The sequence below is a fragment of the Protopterus annectens genome, chromosome 16.part0 (genome assembly GCF_019279795.1).
Source record: "Protopterus annectens isolate FY-2018-M chromosome 16.part0, PAN1.0, whole genome shotgun sequence".
Lineage (NCBI taxonomy): Eukaryota > Metazoa > Chordata > Ceratodontiformes > Protopteridae > Protopterus > Protopterus annectens.
Window position 1 is genome coordinate 58,288,601 of NC_056750.1, and position 17,587 is coordinate 58,306,187.

General features: G+C 38.0%; 1 protein-coding gene across 1 annotated transcript in view; it reads right to left on the bottom strand.

Annotated features, from left to right (window-relative positions):
* Window positions 1-17,587, bottom strand: part of LOC122790291 (carcinoembryonic antigen-related cell adhesion molecule 5-like) — a 663,376-nt gene that overhangs the window by 342,410 nt on the left and 303,379 nt on the right. The window contains exon 3 of the mRNA XM_044057792.1: window positions 13,819-13,854. Coding sequence (XP_043913727.1) covers window positions 13,819-13,853 — 35 coding nt within the window. The 5' untranslated portion in view covers window position 13,854. The remainder of the gene's footprint in view (window positions 1-13,818; window positions 13,855-17,587) is intronic.

Here is a 17,587-nt window from a genome sequence, read left to right on the forward strand (position 1 = left end):
CTGTAGTGCAACCCTGGAGTTAGAATATATAGTTAGGGGGGTGTGGGGGGCCCAGCCCCCCACAATGGAGGGGTGTGGGGGGAGAAGTCCCACTTAATTTCATATTATATTGTTTTGGTTTTGCTTTCATATTGCTTAGTAAAACAAAAGTAAGTGGGGGGCTTTGCCCCCACACCCTAACTATATATTCTAACTCCACGGTCACACTACAGTGGTTAAGGGGACATATTCCATTTACTTGCCAATAATACTTGTCAGTCAAATGAAGTGTCGGTCAAGTGAAATTTCAGTCAAATGGGGTCGGGCAAATGGGTGTCAGTCAATTTAAAATTAGGGCAAATGAAGTAGACCCATATAGCTAGAATTGTTAGGAAATGCTGGTTTATTATCTCTGCAGACAGTGTTTTGTGATCATTAGTTAATGCATATCCAGTGGTATCATAGTATCATATAGAAATTCCCTGAGTATAGTGGATACAATAGTTCATTTAGATATTTTGGTTAGATATAATGTAGTTGAACAATGTAAGGAATGTACAATTTGTAAATATAGGGATTATAGTAGGCATGCACTGCAGTGTCAGCATTCACTCTACCTGGTATGAAAACTGAATCCACAGCCATCTGCTCCAAAGGTGAGAGTGTTACCTGTTTTGCCACTGACACTGCTTGTGACAATGCATTCGGTATATGCTCTATATTGTCTTTATAAATTATTTTATATAAAGGACAGACTAGAAGGCAAGTTTGTAAACAGGTTCAGGAACACACGAGGGATATCAGAAATACTAATAGGGCACATCCAGTGTCAGTACATTTTGCAGCACAATGTGGTGAGGATACAAAATCCTTATATTATTTTATTATCTATTGTAATCATTTTGGAATTCTTAAAATATTTCTGATAAATTATTAATGAAACAAACTTGGCACATATTTGTACATGAGACATTGATTCATGATGGACTAAATAATGAATCATGTATGAAGTATTTAATTTTATATTAAAATTTACAGGTAGAGCAAATAATAATTGGAATGAAAGTATAGCTTTCTCATTGATTGAAATTAATTCTTTGCATGGTATAAAAGAGCTTTGAAATTTCAATGGCTTACACAATTTGAAGGCACACAAACTGAGAAATTAGTATGCAAGTCTTTTATCATAAAAATAAGAAATAAAGTTGTGATTTTAACAGGTTATCAGTTGTGTTATTATACTGAATTAAATCGAACAAACACTCGACCAGTGAGTTAGCTCATTCCACAGAATAAATATCGCTGCAGCACCAATGAGTATGGTCAGAGCCCAAAGCATCCAACGTCGGGAACTCAGGAAGTTTTAAAGGTAAATCTAAATACATACGGATTTGTTGTTTAATCAATTTGTAATTGGTTTAAGTATGTATAGTTATATATATTAATGTCTTTGTAACCTCATAGGTATGGTAGGATGCTGTTGCTGTAAATGTTTATAGTTTTTCTTTCTTTCTTAAGGAAGTGATGTTATAATTTGTTTTTATCTCTGATGAAGACCTGAAATATTGTATGGGGATGAAAGTGCTCAGATTTTCTATTAAACATTTTTAAGTGGCTTGTCATTATTTCGATTTAGATTTAGAACTTCCTGGGTTCCTGACATTGGATGCTTTGGGCTCTAAACATACTCACTGGTGTGATATATTTGCTCTGTAGAACAAGCTACCTCACTGGTTGAGAGTTTATTATATTGAACTGTTAAAGTGATTGAGTGCGAACCTGCAAAGGTAAAACACGTTTTGAAGACAAAAGACTATACTTCACTGCCCTTCCGTCTTTTCTACAAGATCCACAGAATATCCATTCTCCTCCTCACGTCATGTCATTCACTTCCAAACTGTATCTTGTCAGTGAACTTGTGAACTTGTATTCGGTGTAGCAATTCTTGATTAATTTTTAGCAGGTTGCTTAGTCTTACATCCAGATTATGTTTAACAGTTATAGCCCTGGTAACCCATTCTAGGATCAGAGCACCAGCTGGACAGTAACATTCTTATGCAGGGTGTATGGGATTTATGGCAGGCATACCCAGGCTAATAGAAGCACACTGACTTTGCCAAATGTTGGCATGGATCCTTGGCATTGGCCGGAGTAAGCCAGGTGCTCAACCTAGTTAGCACTTAGCAAATACCCATGCCAAACACTAAATCACTGCAGCCATATCACCTACCAGCATATCATGTTGAGCCTGTTTCTGCTCTGCTTTGCTTGCCTGTGCAGTTTTTCTCAGGATCTCTGCAGTTCATTTCTGTTGACCTCCCTGTAGCAACTTTTACCCCACCAGGTGTGCAGAAAGCAGATGGAACACCACCAGAAACAGTGTATTTTTCAAGGCTCAGCAGTCACTATGCTACAGTATATATGTGTTTTCATATGAGTGTGTGTGTCTGTACAGATTATATTTTATATATATACATACATATATATATATATATATATATATATATATATATATATATATATATATATATATATATATATATATATATATATATATATATATATATATATATATATATATATATAGTTTATAGCCAAGTTGTCGAAAGTCAGCTTGTTGAACCCCCCCACCCTAAAAAAAAGCTAGTACAGCTGACTCAGAATCAGCTGATTGAATATGCTTGCTTTATTTTTTAGTGAGATTGCAGAACAGGGGGGAAATAAGGGAATTTGCCCTTTCTCCATTGTGGTGTGATCTTGAAGTTGGGATATATAATTGGGGGGTGTGGAGGGTGCAGGGGTTTCTGCCCCCTGCAAAGAGCAACAGTTTTTTTTTTTTTTTTGATAGGATGTCGATTGACAAGTTGTGTCAGATCAGTTGCTTTTTTGATAGACTGACTTTTCAATATATGCATATACTTCTATATATATCTATATATTTATGTATGCACAAACACATTTAAATATATGGCTTTATTTTTTACTCAATTTTATTTTGATGATATAACATAATAAGATTTGTTTACATTAGATGAACTCAATAAGTATATACAATATTTACATTTCGCCTGACAAATAGATTAAGATAACAATAAATCCAAATATAAATAATGATATTGATACATTAACTGTGATTATCAGGAAGAGTCTGACTCCAGTTGCAAGGTGTCAATCAACGTCAAAACTTTTCTCCATGGATTATTAACCAGTGGCTTAGGGTAAATTCTTAATTCTTTAGTGTTGATCTCCATTAATATAAACTTCTTCAGTAAAGATAGGAATTCCTCCATAGTGGGTGCAGCGTTAGATTTCCATCTTCTGGTTATACATTTTCTAGCTATTGCTAGTATGGTCCACAAAAGATACAGGTCCATTTTCTTCAAGTGTGTATTATTAATTATATTCCACAAAATATATATATGGCTTTATATTAGCTGGCTACCAATGAGTGTAATAGAATGGTCACAGTGGCATCAGAGAAGCTCTACCAGCTTTGGGAAAGTGACTCAAAAAGGGTTACAAGGCAGTGACAATAAGCCAAAATGTGTAGGTTGGCAAATATTCATAGGGGATGCCACCAGCAATCTGATTACTATTCCAGAGGACATCAAACACAAATGGAAGAAGTACGTCAGGCAAACACAAATGGAAGAAGTACGTCAGGCAAACACAAATGGAAGAAGGCGTCAGCAAACTGGAAAATGAAGAAGTACTTCAGGCAAACACAAATGGAAGAAGTACGTCAGGCAAACACAAATGGAAGAAGTACTTCAGGCAAACACAAATGGAAGAAGTACGTCAGGCAAACACAAATGGAAGAAGTACTTCAGGCAAACACAAATGGAAGAAGTACGTCAGGCAAACACAAATGGAAGAAGTACGTCAGGAAGTTGTGAATGAAGGAAACCTGCAAAGGCTGTACTGCCATACTCACAGCTTAGAATGAAAGTGGAATGAGAAGTCACACCTGAAGAAGTATAAAGTGCACTAAGGAAGATGAAGTCACAGCTGATATGATGAAGATTTTTGGGCCTTTATGGGAGAAATGGCCCTGAGGATATACTTCACAGTGTGGTGAGAGAAGCATATCCCCAATGACTGGAGAATAACCATTCTAGTACCACTGTACAAGAACAAAAGGGATACTCACAACTGTGGATAGTACAGGTATTTATCCAACTCTTGTCACACTATATGAAAGTACTGAACATGGTTATTGATAAATGAACATACGTAGCTGGATTCAGGTGGGAATGTAGCACAACTGCCCTGATGTCTGCAGTGAGCAGATAATGATGGAACATTGGCAGAATTAGTGCAATAAATGTACAGGAACCCAGTGACCTAAGTGCAGTCATTAGGGGTTCCCAGTCAGAGTATGTGTGCATCAGGGCTGAATTCTGAGCCCACTGCTTTTCATATTGGTGATTTACTACATTAGCAAATAGGCTGGAGGAACAGATCAACAAAAATGCTCTATGTCAATAATGTGGCATTACAAACAGACTCTATACTAGAATTTCAGCAAATGACAGAGGATTGGAATGCAAAGTTGAATGTACAGGGGAAGAATTTGAATACAGAAAAGACAGTGGTCATGGCAGTAAATGGGGAAAATCAGAAGAAGATGAAAACTGAGACAGTATAAAGTATCTGGGAGGGGTGTTTGAGGTAAAAGGAAGTCTGAATGAGGAGGTGAAAGCCAGAATCGGAGGGGCTGCAGCCAACTGGCATACAGTGTCAGGGGTAGTGTAAGACAGAAGAATGTCAAAAAAGCTGAATAGCAAGATGTACAAAACAGTTACATGACCAGTTCTATTGTATGGGCAGTAAAGGCAGGGCAGCTGAAGAAGCTTGAGTTGATGGAGATGAAGTGGCTGAGATGGGTGTAGGATGCACACTGTGAGAGAGATGAAGAAATGAAGACATCAGAGAAGAAGTAAAAGTAGCTCCAGTTACAGAGAAGTTCAAGGAGAACAGATTATAGTGGTTTGCTCACACATGCAGAAAAGCAGAAGCCAATTTGATAACGCAGATATGAGAAATGACAGCATCCAACCAGGATGGAAGGACAGAAGACCTGAAGCAAGTGGCCATGACTGTCTAAGAAGTTAGTAGAATGGCTCTGAATAGAGGGAAGTAGCAATAGCCAATGCAGTACCCCAAACCCATGTAAAAATAGGAAATAAATGTTTGATGATGATGGCAGAACAGGTATCCCTTTGGATATATCAGTGACATTACTTATTGAGCTGATAGGATTCCTGACCTCAGGGTTAAGACAGATCTGAAATGGAGTCTGTTGGGAGATAAATATGTAAGATCAGAAGCAGTCTGAAACGTGCCCTTGAAATACCTATGTAAACACTTCCAAGCAAAAATCCTAAATCTTCTGGACTTTGCTGCATGTATATCACCATTTTTTCTTTGTGAATTGCATATCCAATCTATCTTCCCAATCCCTTCTAGCCTCCTCTGATTGATTGTTATAGTTATCATGCAATTGTTGCATGCTCTAGTAATTATATCATTTTTAATAGCAGTTGCAGTTCTACATTAGACTAAAAACTCTACCAGTGCTGGTCTTTCACTTAGGATCCCCCATTTTTCCTTCTCATTGCCTATACTCTGATACAATCCTTGACAGGGAAAGCAATTGTTAGCTGCAATCCAAATATATTCATGGCCTCTTCCCATTCTATTACATTTCTCTCTAATTATTTGCCAATACCTTGTTTCTTTTTCCACTTTTCTAAAATAAATTCTAGACCCCTCTTGCCTATTGTCTGTATCACTAATTGCAGTTATCCCTATTGGCAGAATCTCCTTTCTCCATTCCCATGTTGGCTTAGCTGTTACAATACTTTCTGCTACTTTATGAATATAATATTCTGTATGGTTATTGTTCTTGTTCTTAAGGATCTGCATTCAAAATCTCCTTGTTTCCTGAGCTTCTCCCCTGTTTTATCACAATCCCTTTGCACTTTGAATAATAGGTTTCTGCTTGTGCTATGTATAGGAGCCTTAACTGTGTAGCTCTGAAATACCCCTTCAAATCAAGTAATCCCAAACTATCTTGCTCAACCCATGTGACACTTGCCACCTTTCCCTGCTAAATAAAATCCTTCAGCTCTTTATTAATTGATATCTACAACTTTTCAATGCGTGATTGCCTATGTCATATGTGATAATGTAATAAAAATGTTTCTTGTTTAAAAAGAAAGGTGCCATTGAATATCAAAAGGAACAGAAAATGTTGTTTGGTGGAAAGTAATTGATGGGAGTGACCCTGCTTATAGGGTAGTCCTGAAAGGAAAAGCATATATTTGCAAGTGCTGTTTTGTGGGTAACCAGTTCTGTGGAAATCACTTCTTCTCCTGAAAACTGTTAACTAGACTTTGGAAAAGAGCTTAACAGTGCATGAATAACTGTATCTTTTTTAAGTTACCTCTCCATTTTGTGTTTCTGTTCTAAGTAAAGCTGCATTCAAAAAATAAAAACTGGCTTGAAATTCTCTTCTTAATTCTGTAATTAATAAAAAATGCACTGAATGGCTAAAGTGGACAAAAATAAAATTGAAGGCTGTGAGGGTCCAAAGCTATCTGAATGCACGTTCTCTGCTTCTGTTGTCCACTCTAGCTGAGAAGGGCAGGCAGCCTTCTGGAAGAAATCAGAATCAGCATAAACCCCTTTTTCCCATTTTGTAAGTGGGGCTGGAGTGCCACATCAACAGAGACTCTCACCTAGAGCCAGTGTTCACACCACCAGGTGGCTAACTTGTTAGACCTTAATTACGTTAATATAAAATACTGGCTCCTCTCAGACTTGTATGATAAGCTAAGTGAGAAGTGCAAAAGCTCTTGTGCCAAACTGGGATTTGCTGTATTAAAAGGACTTCTCTGTGAACTTGTTTTGTGTGTACTGAAGTTTAAGTTGTTGTATCCTGTTCAAGGTGGAGAAATTAATTGAAGCTTTGGTGAACCTTACTAAAACCACTGAACTACAGTTGCTCAGCCAGCAAGAAAGAACTGACCCACAGCTACTCAGGTTCCAGCAACAGACATACATGATGATGAACCATCCGTCCACCTCACTGGGAATACCAAAATCCTGCACAACCTTGAAAGTATGACGTGATTCTTATTCAATGACAGTTGAAAAATATACAACTACAAAAAACATTTTCTAACTGAAGTAGGGAGTACTGTGTCTTCACACCTGACCAGGGACTCAATGTAGACATACAAAGACCATGGGAATGCTGATGGAAGCAGATACCAAAAGAATAAAACTGAAACGGGAAATTCTGGCTAGGGCTGTAGCTTCATCTGAGGCTTAGTCACTTAAATTTCACAACCGGGCATTCAGCACAGACAGTCTAGTAGGGTCAGACTTTACACATAACTTGAAAATCTGGCTATAACCGCATGTAAATCATGTAAGGAACATTTTAGAAAGGTTGGAAGCAGATACATTTAAAAAAGCACTCCCTAGTAACTTAAGAAAATCGGTGACTAGAATGTCTGCTGTTAACTGAAATTACATCTCTTAAATGCACGCACGCAAGATTTAGCTATTATACAAGTATGTTTTATTGCTTGCAGACAAAAATATTGATATATAACTTAATTTTAAATGTTCTAGAAAAAGACACATAGCAAAATATAGCGCAGTCACTAACAGCAATACCTGTAAAAACTGTTAATGGTAACCAGCAAGCTCTGCCTGAATGCATACCTATAGAATGCGATAGTACTTAATTTTAATTAGTCGAACTGCCAGTTCTGTGTTTTATAGGTTCATAGATTGGTACTAGGCTATTGGCCCTAGGGCCTATACAAGCCTAAGCCACAACAATTCCCTGGCTATTTCTTCCCACAATATTTACTTCCCTGGACCCCTGTCTAGCAAGGCAACTGAAGTGATCCCCGGGGTGAATTTCCTATCTCCCATCCAATCATCAAAGTTCCTTTTGAAGAAGGCCAAAGAGGCACTCTGCTTGACATGTATGGGCAGTCCATTCCAGAGTATGGGGAGTCTTTGGGTCAGGAATCTATCCCTTCAGCATGTTTTGTTCATTGTGATGACCATGTTTAGATCCCTGGAGCACGTGGCTCTGAGGGATTGGGATTTCTTTAAGTGTAGCATGTCCAACAGCTCTGGGTTTGACATGGCCTTGTATGTTAAGCAGAGATTGCCTCTGAGTGGACGATATATAACAGAGTATAGCTGGAGGTTTTTTAGGCAGTCAGCATAGGGCATCTGCTTTAGGCCTGTGATTCTTTTAGTGAGGTATTTCTGCACCTCACTTCATACCCCTAACTTGTATTGAGAATTGGCCTACTCTGTACAGTAACCAAAGACGATGAATGGTAATTAGTTAGTTAGCTCCATTTCTTTACACGATCCATTAGTATCAATGTTATATAGATTACGGATGATATTCTCAGTATCTGCAGAAGGAGTTCTGGGTTATGCTTATTAGTATTAGAGTTTCATAGAAATGTAGGCAAAGGAAGTTGTTGTAGAACAGACAAGCCAGGAGGATATTTACAACGCATACAAAATGAGTTCTAGTTATTAAGAAGGCTATTAGTTTCAAATCTTTTGGAACACTTGTTCATGAAATTAGCACATAACCAGATTATGCATGGATAAGACAAATTCTAGGAAGATAGCTTTTAGCACGGATTTACTGGTGTGATGTTATGAAGGCCAGTTAGAGGGTTTGTGCCACACACTCATAACATCAAGGGACAGCACCCATTGCAGGTTTTAAAAGTATTTTCTTGCCCTTAACATTGTGGAAGTCCAATTTGAGACAATAATACTGGACACTATAGGTCCACTTGTAAAACAGAATAAGGACGGTCAGTATATAGTGTTATGTAGTGGTAATCATTTATTATGCAATGACATTTCCTGAAGAAGTACCTCTGTGAAGAGTTTAAGCACATAGTATTACAAATGAACTAGCACTTTTTTTCCTGGAGGAGGAGGAATTCCCCACAAAATTCATGCTGACGAAAACATCCAATTCACGTCCAAAGTAATGTATCGCTTTAAAGTGAAACAGTTAAGGACATCTGTGTATTGCACCCAGTAATGGGCTAATTGAATAGAAAAAAAGCATTAAGGCTATATTAATAAAAGCTAAAGAACTGGGTGAGAGAAAGTGGGGCCAAGTACTTCCGCACCTTCTGTGTGCTATAAGGGATGTACCCCATGTATGTACTGGGTTCACACCATTTGAACTGCTACATGATATGTATCATCAGAAATTGCTAGATACAGCAAAGAAATATGGGAGGAAGAAAACGTGGAAAGAGCATAGGAAATACAACAGAGAGCATATAACAACAATATTTGTCTTAGATAATTCAACCCAGGCGGCAAAGCTTTTATGTTTGTACACATTACAGAAAACCATTTCCTTTCAAACTGGAAAGGACCATTTGAAACCACAGAAAAGGAAGTGAAATAAATTATGTTGTGAGAACCACAAAAAAGGAAGCCACAACAGCTATATCACATAAATGTTCTGAAGTCCTGGAGAGAAACTAAAGTTTCTGTAGTAAGCATGTCTTAAGAAAAATAAAGACCCTAAAGCACATTCTGAAGTCAAAGCAGATGAAACACTATCAATAACTTAGAAACCAGAACTAAGGTAGTTTGTGCTAGGAAGGAAGGCACATTGTCAGAGCTGCAAGGCAGAGGCAGTTTAATTCAACAAAACATGAAAGCCCATGCCTGGTAGGAAAATAAATCTGAAGCCATAATGAAAACTAAAACTCCAATGCCAAATAATGAGGAGAGTACAGAAAACCCTCAAATGTAGGGCTACTGAATAATTGTAAAGATAGTGGAATAGTCCATTTGTTCTGGTCCACAAAGCCAATGGTTATATAAGATTTTACAATAACTGCAGAAAGTTAAATAGCAAAACTAAACATGATTCATATCCCATGCAATGAGTGGATGAAATGATTAAAGATTTGCACAAGGCTGAACTCCTGTCCCCTTTGGCCCTATGAAAATGCTACTGGGAAGTCCCACTAGTCCAAAGGTAAGGACAGAGTGGCACTTCCCACACCACAACAACGTTTCTAAAATAGAGTCCTGCCATTTCGTCTTCATGAAGCACCTGTACATCGCAAAGGCTTATGGACCTAATATTTAGGTTCTATAAAAGATACTTGGCAGAATACATGGATGATATAGTCATATTGTTCAAAGACTAAGAGAATGATTAACCAAGTTAAGTGCAAATTACTCATGCCACAAACCCACCATTTGGCCATCTGATAGGCTGATGGATGCTGAATCCAGCTGCGAAAATTGAAGCAGTCTAAAACTGGCTTCATCCCAGCTACTAAGAATCATGTTAAGGCTTTTTTTTAGGGAGGACTAGTTAACTACTGACATAAAGTTATTCCTAATTGTACTACCATCACCTGCCCTTCACTGACCCTTTGAACGTTAAGTGGAATGCTGAAGCAGAATAAGCCTTCAGGTAATTAAATATTTATTGTGTTCAGAGGCAAAATGAAAATCTCCAGACTTCCCCAAGCAATTCTTAATCCATGCATACTCTGAGGTAGGCATAGGAGCAATCTTGTCTCAGACTATAGCTGGGAATAAGCATCCCAGATGTATATACATAGAAAACTTAGTAATACTGAAAGGGCTCCCTATTGTAATGCTAACACTTATCAGTGCAAGGCTTACAATTAGGAAAAATAACTGAAAAAATACAAGAGGACGATGAAAGTCAAAAATTGTTGTTATGCTTGAAAGCCATTTTTGCAGGAAGGTAGGTTCCCCTGCACCCCCACACCCTGAAACTTATACATACCAACTCTAAAATCACCATACCTCAGAGAAAAGGGAATATTCTGAGAAACAGCGATCTCAGACTTAGGATACATATGTTCGTATTTCTTTCATTCAATCTCATTGTTCCGGGACTCACAGTAACGAATCTCACAATACAAAATGGTCACCTGCTGAAAGACATTATTAATCTATAAGAAATGAATGCCTTTCCGTTAAATGGACCCTCACCACATTTAAAATACTATTATTTTTATGCAAATAATGTGCATTGATTACAGGCAATACCCTTCTGCAGCTGGTTTACCAACAAAAAGATAGATCAACACTGTCGACATGAACTTTGACCGTCTAGGCTTACAGTTTTAAAGCACACCATTGTCCAGGCTACAGTCACTTTAATGCTCATGAACTGTTTCAAGGCTCTCTGTCAGGATTTGTACTGGTGATTCTGCAATGGGTGATCATACAGCTTACTGACCGCTGTGTCTGCACTAAGTAGGGTTACATTTACTAAAGGAAGGGTTATGGAAGGGAACTATTTATTTATTTAGTTTTGTTTTGTTTACCCGAAGAGTCTGACAGGACACAGGTCCCATTTTCAGTGGCGGCCCAGAGAGAAAAGCTCCACATAAAATACAATTTTACAACGCACAATAAGAGAAATTAAACATTTCAAGCTCTACTTTGCAGGTAGTATTGAGACAAAAAGTAAAGACAATTATCATATACTTTATAAGTTATATTATTTTACATAAGTCGAAGACATGTTAACAGGTAATAGCTGCAGATACATGAGCAATGATAATGCACATAGGTTCAGTATATGTATAGCAACATTAATGAGGTAGGATGTCACTAAAGCAAGAGCTGAAAATAGAGGAGGAGGAGGAGGAAGGGTATAAGCAGAAATAAATAAGAATGAGTTCTGATAGTGGAGAGGTTGTGATATCAGCAGATAGGTAAGATGATGAAGTGGGTAAGGAGGGAGAATTAGTAGGAGGGGATTAAGGATATAGATTAGCTGGAGGAGAAGTAGTGGGGATGAAAGACAAAGAGAGAGGGATAAGAAAGGGGAAAGAGTCAGGGTGATTGATAAAGAGAAACAACTGCAGAAATCCTGAGAAATACAAAGTGGACAGGCAAAGCAGACAGAGGCTGGTCATAACACATAAAAGGCAGCAAATGTCTTTATGAATATATCAGAGACAATACTTATGGAGGAGATTAGAATCCTGACCTCTGCAATGAGAGAGAGTCCTGAAGAGGAGTCTTCAGGGAGCTCCATATGTAAGCACTGTTTTGTGTGCTAACTAGCTTTGAGGAAAACACTGTGCATCCTTTAAAAATTATGAAATTAACTTTAGAAAAGAGCCCTACAGTGCATAAATAACTGTTTTCCTTTTATGTTACTTCCCTATATGGTGTTTTCTTGTAAATACAGTTGCATTCAGAAAAAACGAAACCAACTACAAAGACTGCTGTTAATACTGTAAGTACTCCCCAGACATATTCATATATGTGCACGTGTCTGTGTATGTGCAGACATGTGAATGCTTTGTGTATGAGTCTGTGTAGAGGTTGCTCATGAGCAGAATGTTACAACGAATGGAATGTTACAATGCCAGTGCTATAATTATCATTATACCATGACCCACCATTAATATTCCAAAACGTGCATGCTGATTGGTTAGCGTCCATGTTGTAAATCAGAGTTATAGTAATGGGAAAAGGTCCTGTCTCCCGGACTTTTTCCATTAGTATAACTCTTTTTTTTTTTACAGCAACGGAGAACGCAAGATCTCCGTTGCTGTTTACAACCTGTCTCGCTATGTTAAACGAGTTTAACATAGCGAGACAGCTTTTAAAAAAAGCAACGGAGCATCTCTGTTGCTTTTTTAAAGCTGTCTCGCTATGTTAAACCCATTTAACATAGCGAGACACTTTAAAAAGCAACAGAGATCTTGCTTTCTCCGTTGCTTTTTTTCAAAACTGTCTCGCTATGTTAATTGGGTTTAACCTAGCGAGGCAGCCGTTGCTTTTTTTAAAGCTGTCTCGCTATGTTAAACTCGCTTAATATAATGAGACAGTTTGTAAAAAGCAACAGAGATCTTGCTTTCTCCGTTGCTTTTTTCAAAACTGTCTCGCTATGTTAAATGGGTTTAACATGGTGAGACAGCTTTAAAAAAAGGAACGGAGACTCCGTTGCTTTTTTAAAGCTGTCTCGCTATGTTAAACCCATTTAACATAGCGAAACAGTTTGTAAAAAGCAGGGGAGATCTTGCTTTCTCTGTTGCTTTTGCCCACAGCTGTGATGTACTGCGTAGGCATACGCATGTGCAGTACATCAAAACAGCTGCAGAATACCAGACACTGCGGAAGGGCAGCAAGGCGGCATTATACAATGCCATTCTTTAAGAAAAGTAATTATTTTTTTTCTTAAATAATGTCATTGTATAATAGCAATAACCCACTTCTGGGTGTGGGTAATGCTGGATTTACCCATGGTTGGCTTTGTTTGGTCACTCGGGCTTCGCCCTCATGACCAAACCATGCCAACCGTGGGTAAATCCTGCATTACCCACAGCCAGGCGTGGGTTATTGCTATATTATGTATGCACCCACAAAAGAACTGCTGTATAAATATCTGGCAGTTCTATGCTTTTGTACTCATTTGCATACAGAATGTGCATTGGTGACTTGTGCTCAGTAATGACACTTTTTCCAACAATATCTTGCATTTCTGAATATATTATGAGCCTCACCCAACATCTTCCACTCCTGTACACTGGGACATATATAATATTATAGTTTTTTAAACATAGACACAAAGCGGCATAAAAGTTGTAAAATAAATTATATATTGCTAGAAAACAAAAGCTAACAGAGTATTTCATTAATAAAGCCAGAAATAGTTTTAATTAAAAATGTTTGATAAATAGAGATAATGTGCAGAAATTAGAAAATATATACTATTTCACAAAAGAGCAATGCATTTAAGCCTACCTTGTTTTGAGCCAAATGATATTCTCTGAATACATACTAGAAAAAGAAAATAAACTAAGTTAATTATTAGTCATCTCTGATATTATATATAGCACACACACACACACACACACACACACACACACACACACACACACACACACACACACACACACACACACACACACACACACACACACACATTCAAAATAAGATGACAAAAGCAAAGATAATGAGGAAAACAGGCACTGGGTTTGTAGGAGTTGACCAAATACTATACACCTGAGATTACATATGCCTCAGATACAATGCAAACCTAATACATTTAGGTATGTTTAGGAGACATAATCAAATAAACATACTGCTGGATTCAATAAACTCCATGTAGGTTTCATGTAGAGCCTACATGGAGTGTATTCACGTACGCAATACTGTGCATCACACAGCATCATGCAATCTCATCTCATGAATATTAATGACACGTGGCACACATAGGTTTTGTGACTCAGCCCAGTGTTACTAGCCATGAAACTTGTATAGTGAGTGTGGATCGTTCCAGGGCAAAGATCAAGCATGTATTTTTTGAAAAGATATGAAGTACGGAACACAATATATAGACTGCAATCTTCAGTGATTTCATAATAAACCACTGATTTTACAAGGAAAAGGCCAAATATATGATACAAATATCTGGACATTCTACAAAACTGTGGACAGTCTGCCTTTTGTGTTTTGATTAATTTGTTTTATCCTTTTTTTTCTTTTTTCTTTTTTTTTTTTTGCCAGTGTTTGTAATATGTGCCACTTGACATAAATATGCTTAGCTGTGCTTTCCTGGTTTGCATGAAGCACAGCAGCACACAAACTGGAGGAATAGACCATGCAGGTTGTAAACAGGACCCAGACAGTCACACATATGAACTGAATGCATTCAATTAATATTGTGCATCGTGCAACCATGATAAGCAGTGTGTTGTACTATGTTAACAGTGAGAACCTTAAAATAACTACTAAGATAACAGATATCAGTCTCACTAATCCCATGGCAGCAGGTGTTAAATGTATTGGTGGAGTGCAGATGGTATGTTGTTCTAGTACAGTGTGTGCAAGTTTTGTTTTACTGTTGTGAGAGTGAAGATTATAGCAATAAAGTACAAGATATACAACTGTTTTTTTTTTCAAACTTCTTGTAATAACTGCAGGTATAGCAGAACTATATATATATATATATATATGACTAGCCCCTTTACATAAGTGCCTATATATACCTAATCAACTAGAAATTGCTTTGTTCACCACTGTTGCACTTCCTTTACTATCGGGCAACCATGGCGCCCATCAATGCATACTCTCACCTACAGTGCTTGCACGATGGTAAGCGATGTGCACTGTTTCTAAATGTTGCAAATTCAAAATGACTGCACTATCAGTAAGTGTAGGACATAGGATAGGCAGGAAACAGCACCATATAAACTGCAATTGGTGGGAAATGCTCACTAGACATTGAGCTTGAACTATGGGAGGCATGTCTGGAGCTGCAGGAGAGGGTGTGTGCTTTCTGACACAGTGTTGGGGTGTCCAGGAGTCCAAGATTTTTGTTGGATTCCTACTAAGAGAGCATGGGCCCAGGTTGCTGCAGCAGGACTATTCCAGCTTAGAATATAAATCTGAATCCTGGAATAGTGTTGCCAGGGCCTTAACCAGTGTGACAGGTATTCTCTGCACAGGTGAGCAATGCAAACATCATTTTGATGACCTCTGGAGGTGGAAGAGAGATACCCTTGAGCTTTGGATTGGGGAATGTTGGGCAGGGAACACCCCACAGATGTGCAAGTATCAATTTCATTTAGTAATTGTAAGAGCTAAAACCTGAATATACTCAAGACTGGTATTCATAGTGGTGTTCTGTTCTGTTTTTTCCACAACTGCTGAGGACAGAGTCCCGAATGTTTGATCCCATGCTGCATGTCTAGCAAGGATGTGAGAGACATGTCATATGTATGGATCAGACCAGTACTGCCTAAATAGAATTTTAATAATAATAATCCCTGGGATTCAGGAAGCCAACATTTCCGTACAGGAACAGTGCAGGAGCTCCTGCACAAAAAATGTCCACCAAGCGATTCAAGATGGAAAACTGGCAAATATGCAAATCACTTAATTTGCTGGTGAAAACCATGCAAATTAGTTGATTTTGTGATCCACCAAGCTGCCAGGTCTCCGTGCTAGAACAGTGTCAGTGCAGAAATGTATTCAAAAGATAACTGAGTACATTTCTGCAACTGACAAAATGGAGGCACGACAGCTCGTGGAAAAACATGTATTATGTACATTAGACATGCCAATGGCCAAATATAAGGCCATTGGCATTGAAAAGTGATTAATTATTATGAAAATTAAACTTTTTTTGGCTGATCGCAGCCGTTTAAGCATAGGGCAGCGACGTGCAAACAGGATCGTGCCGAAAAAATAAAAATGAGAAAAGCCAGTATTAAGTTAATTCTGCATTTTGCCATTATAGTCAGTGGCATGCAGAATGTAAACAGTATCAGGGGGCACTGGTAGTCAAGGGGAAAGGGTCTGTGTTAGTGCAGTAGCTAGTAACCTACACACTGGGGTATGCAAATGAGGGGAGTTATACTGAATCACAGATTTCTTCAAAGTGTCAGCTTGTTCCTAACTGTGTAGGTGCAGCGGGTCTATATTAGATAAACAAAGGTTTATCTTACCGAACGCTAACATGAGCGAAAATCCCGGAACCCAAAACCAGAATTGTGAGATCGCAGTACAGTGAAGATGGGAATATTTGCCCTTTCCTCACTGTAGTGCGATCTTGGAGTTGGAATATATATTTAGCAGGGGGTGGAGGGGCGCAGCCCCCCACAATTGCAGTTTCGAGTTCTGGGATTTTCGATAATGTCAGCGTTCAGTAAGATAAACTGTTGTTTATCTAATATAGACCCGGTGCAGCAATACAACAGTGCAAGTATAAGAGCTGAATGACTTCATAAGGGGGTGTGTCATGCTTGCTGTAAGCTCATTGGAGCTCTATGACTCATGTTTGCCCTTAGGTAAGCACAGCTACGGAAGGGAGAGTGTCAGATGTGCCTGAGCAGTGTGTACATAGCCTAAATGGGTGTGCACTGGGATTTAAACAAAAAAAAAAAAAAAAGAAGAAATGGCAGCACTGTTTACATTTCAGCACTGAGTATGTGCGGCGCCCCTCTGAGCTTAAATAGGGAGGAACTGGGAAGGGGAAACAGCAGTAGAAAGGCAATCAAGGAGAACTTGTTTGTTATTTTGTTGTTCCTTGCAAAATCTTTGTATGGCCACTAGATGGTGCTAAATGGATTAGTTTTTGCAGAAGTATTTCTTTCATCAAAGGAAAGTTTCATTTCATTTTTTACTTATTTAGTATTTTTTAATTCATGCATGCATTTTACCAAAATTTAACACAATTTTAAAAGTGAATGGTTATTTATAATAAGAGTATGTGATTTAGTAATGTATTGATACACACCTTTAAATTTTTATCATATAAAACATAAAATGTTAACATCAGGTTAAAAGCACAAAAGCACTTTTTTCTCTTTTTCTCAATTACAAGTTGATTGCTTAGCAAAGCTGATTTGTTAATTGAAACAATGTGCTCTATAAAAGGTGTTAGCTTTGGAAGCAGCCCACATCTGATGAAGTAGGAGAAACGAAAACGTACTGTGTATTTGGAGGCGTTTGTGTGAACTGTTCGTGGCTTGTGGATTAAACTTCTGTTTCCTGTGACAGCTTCGGT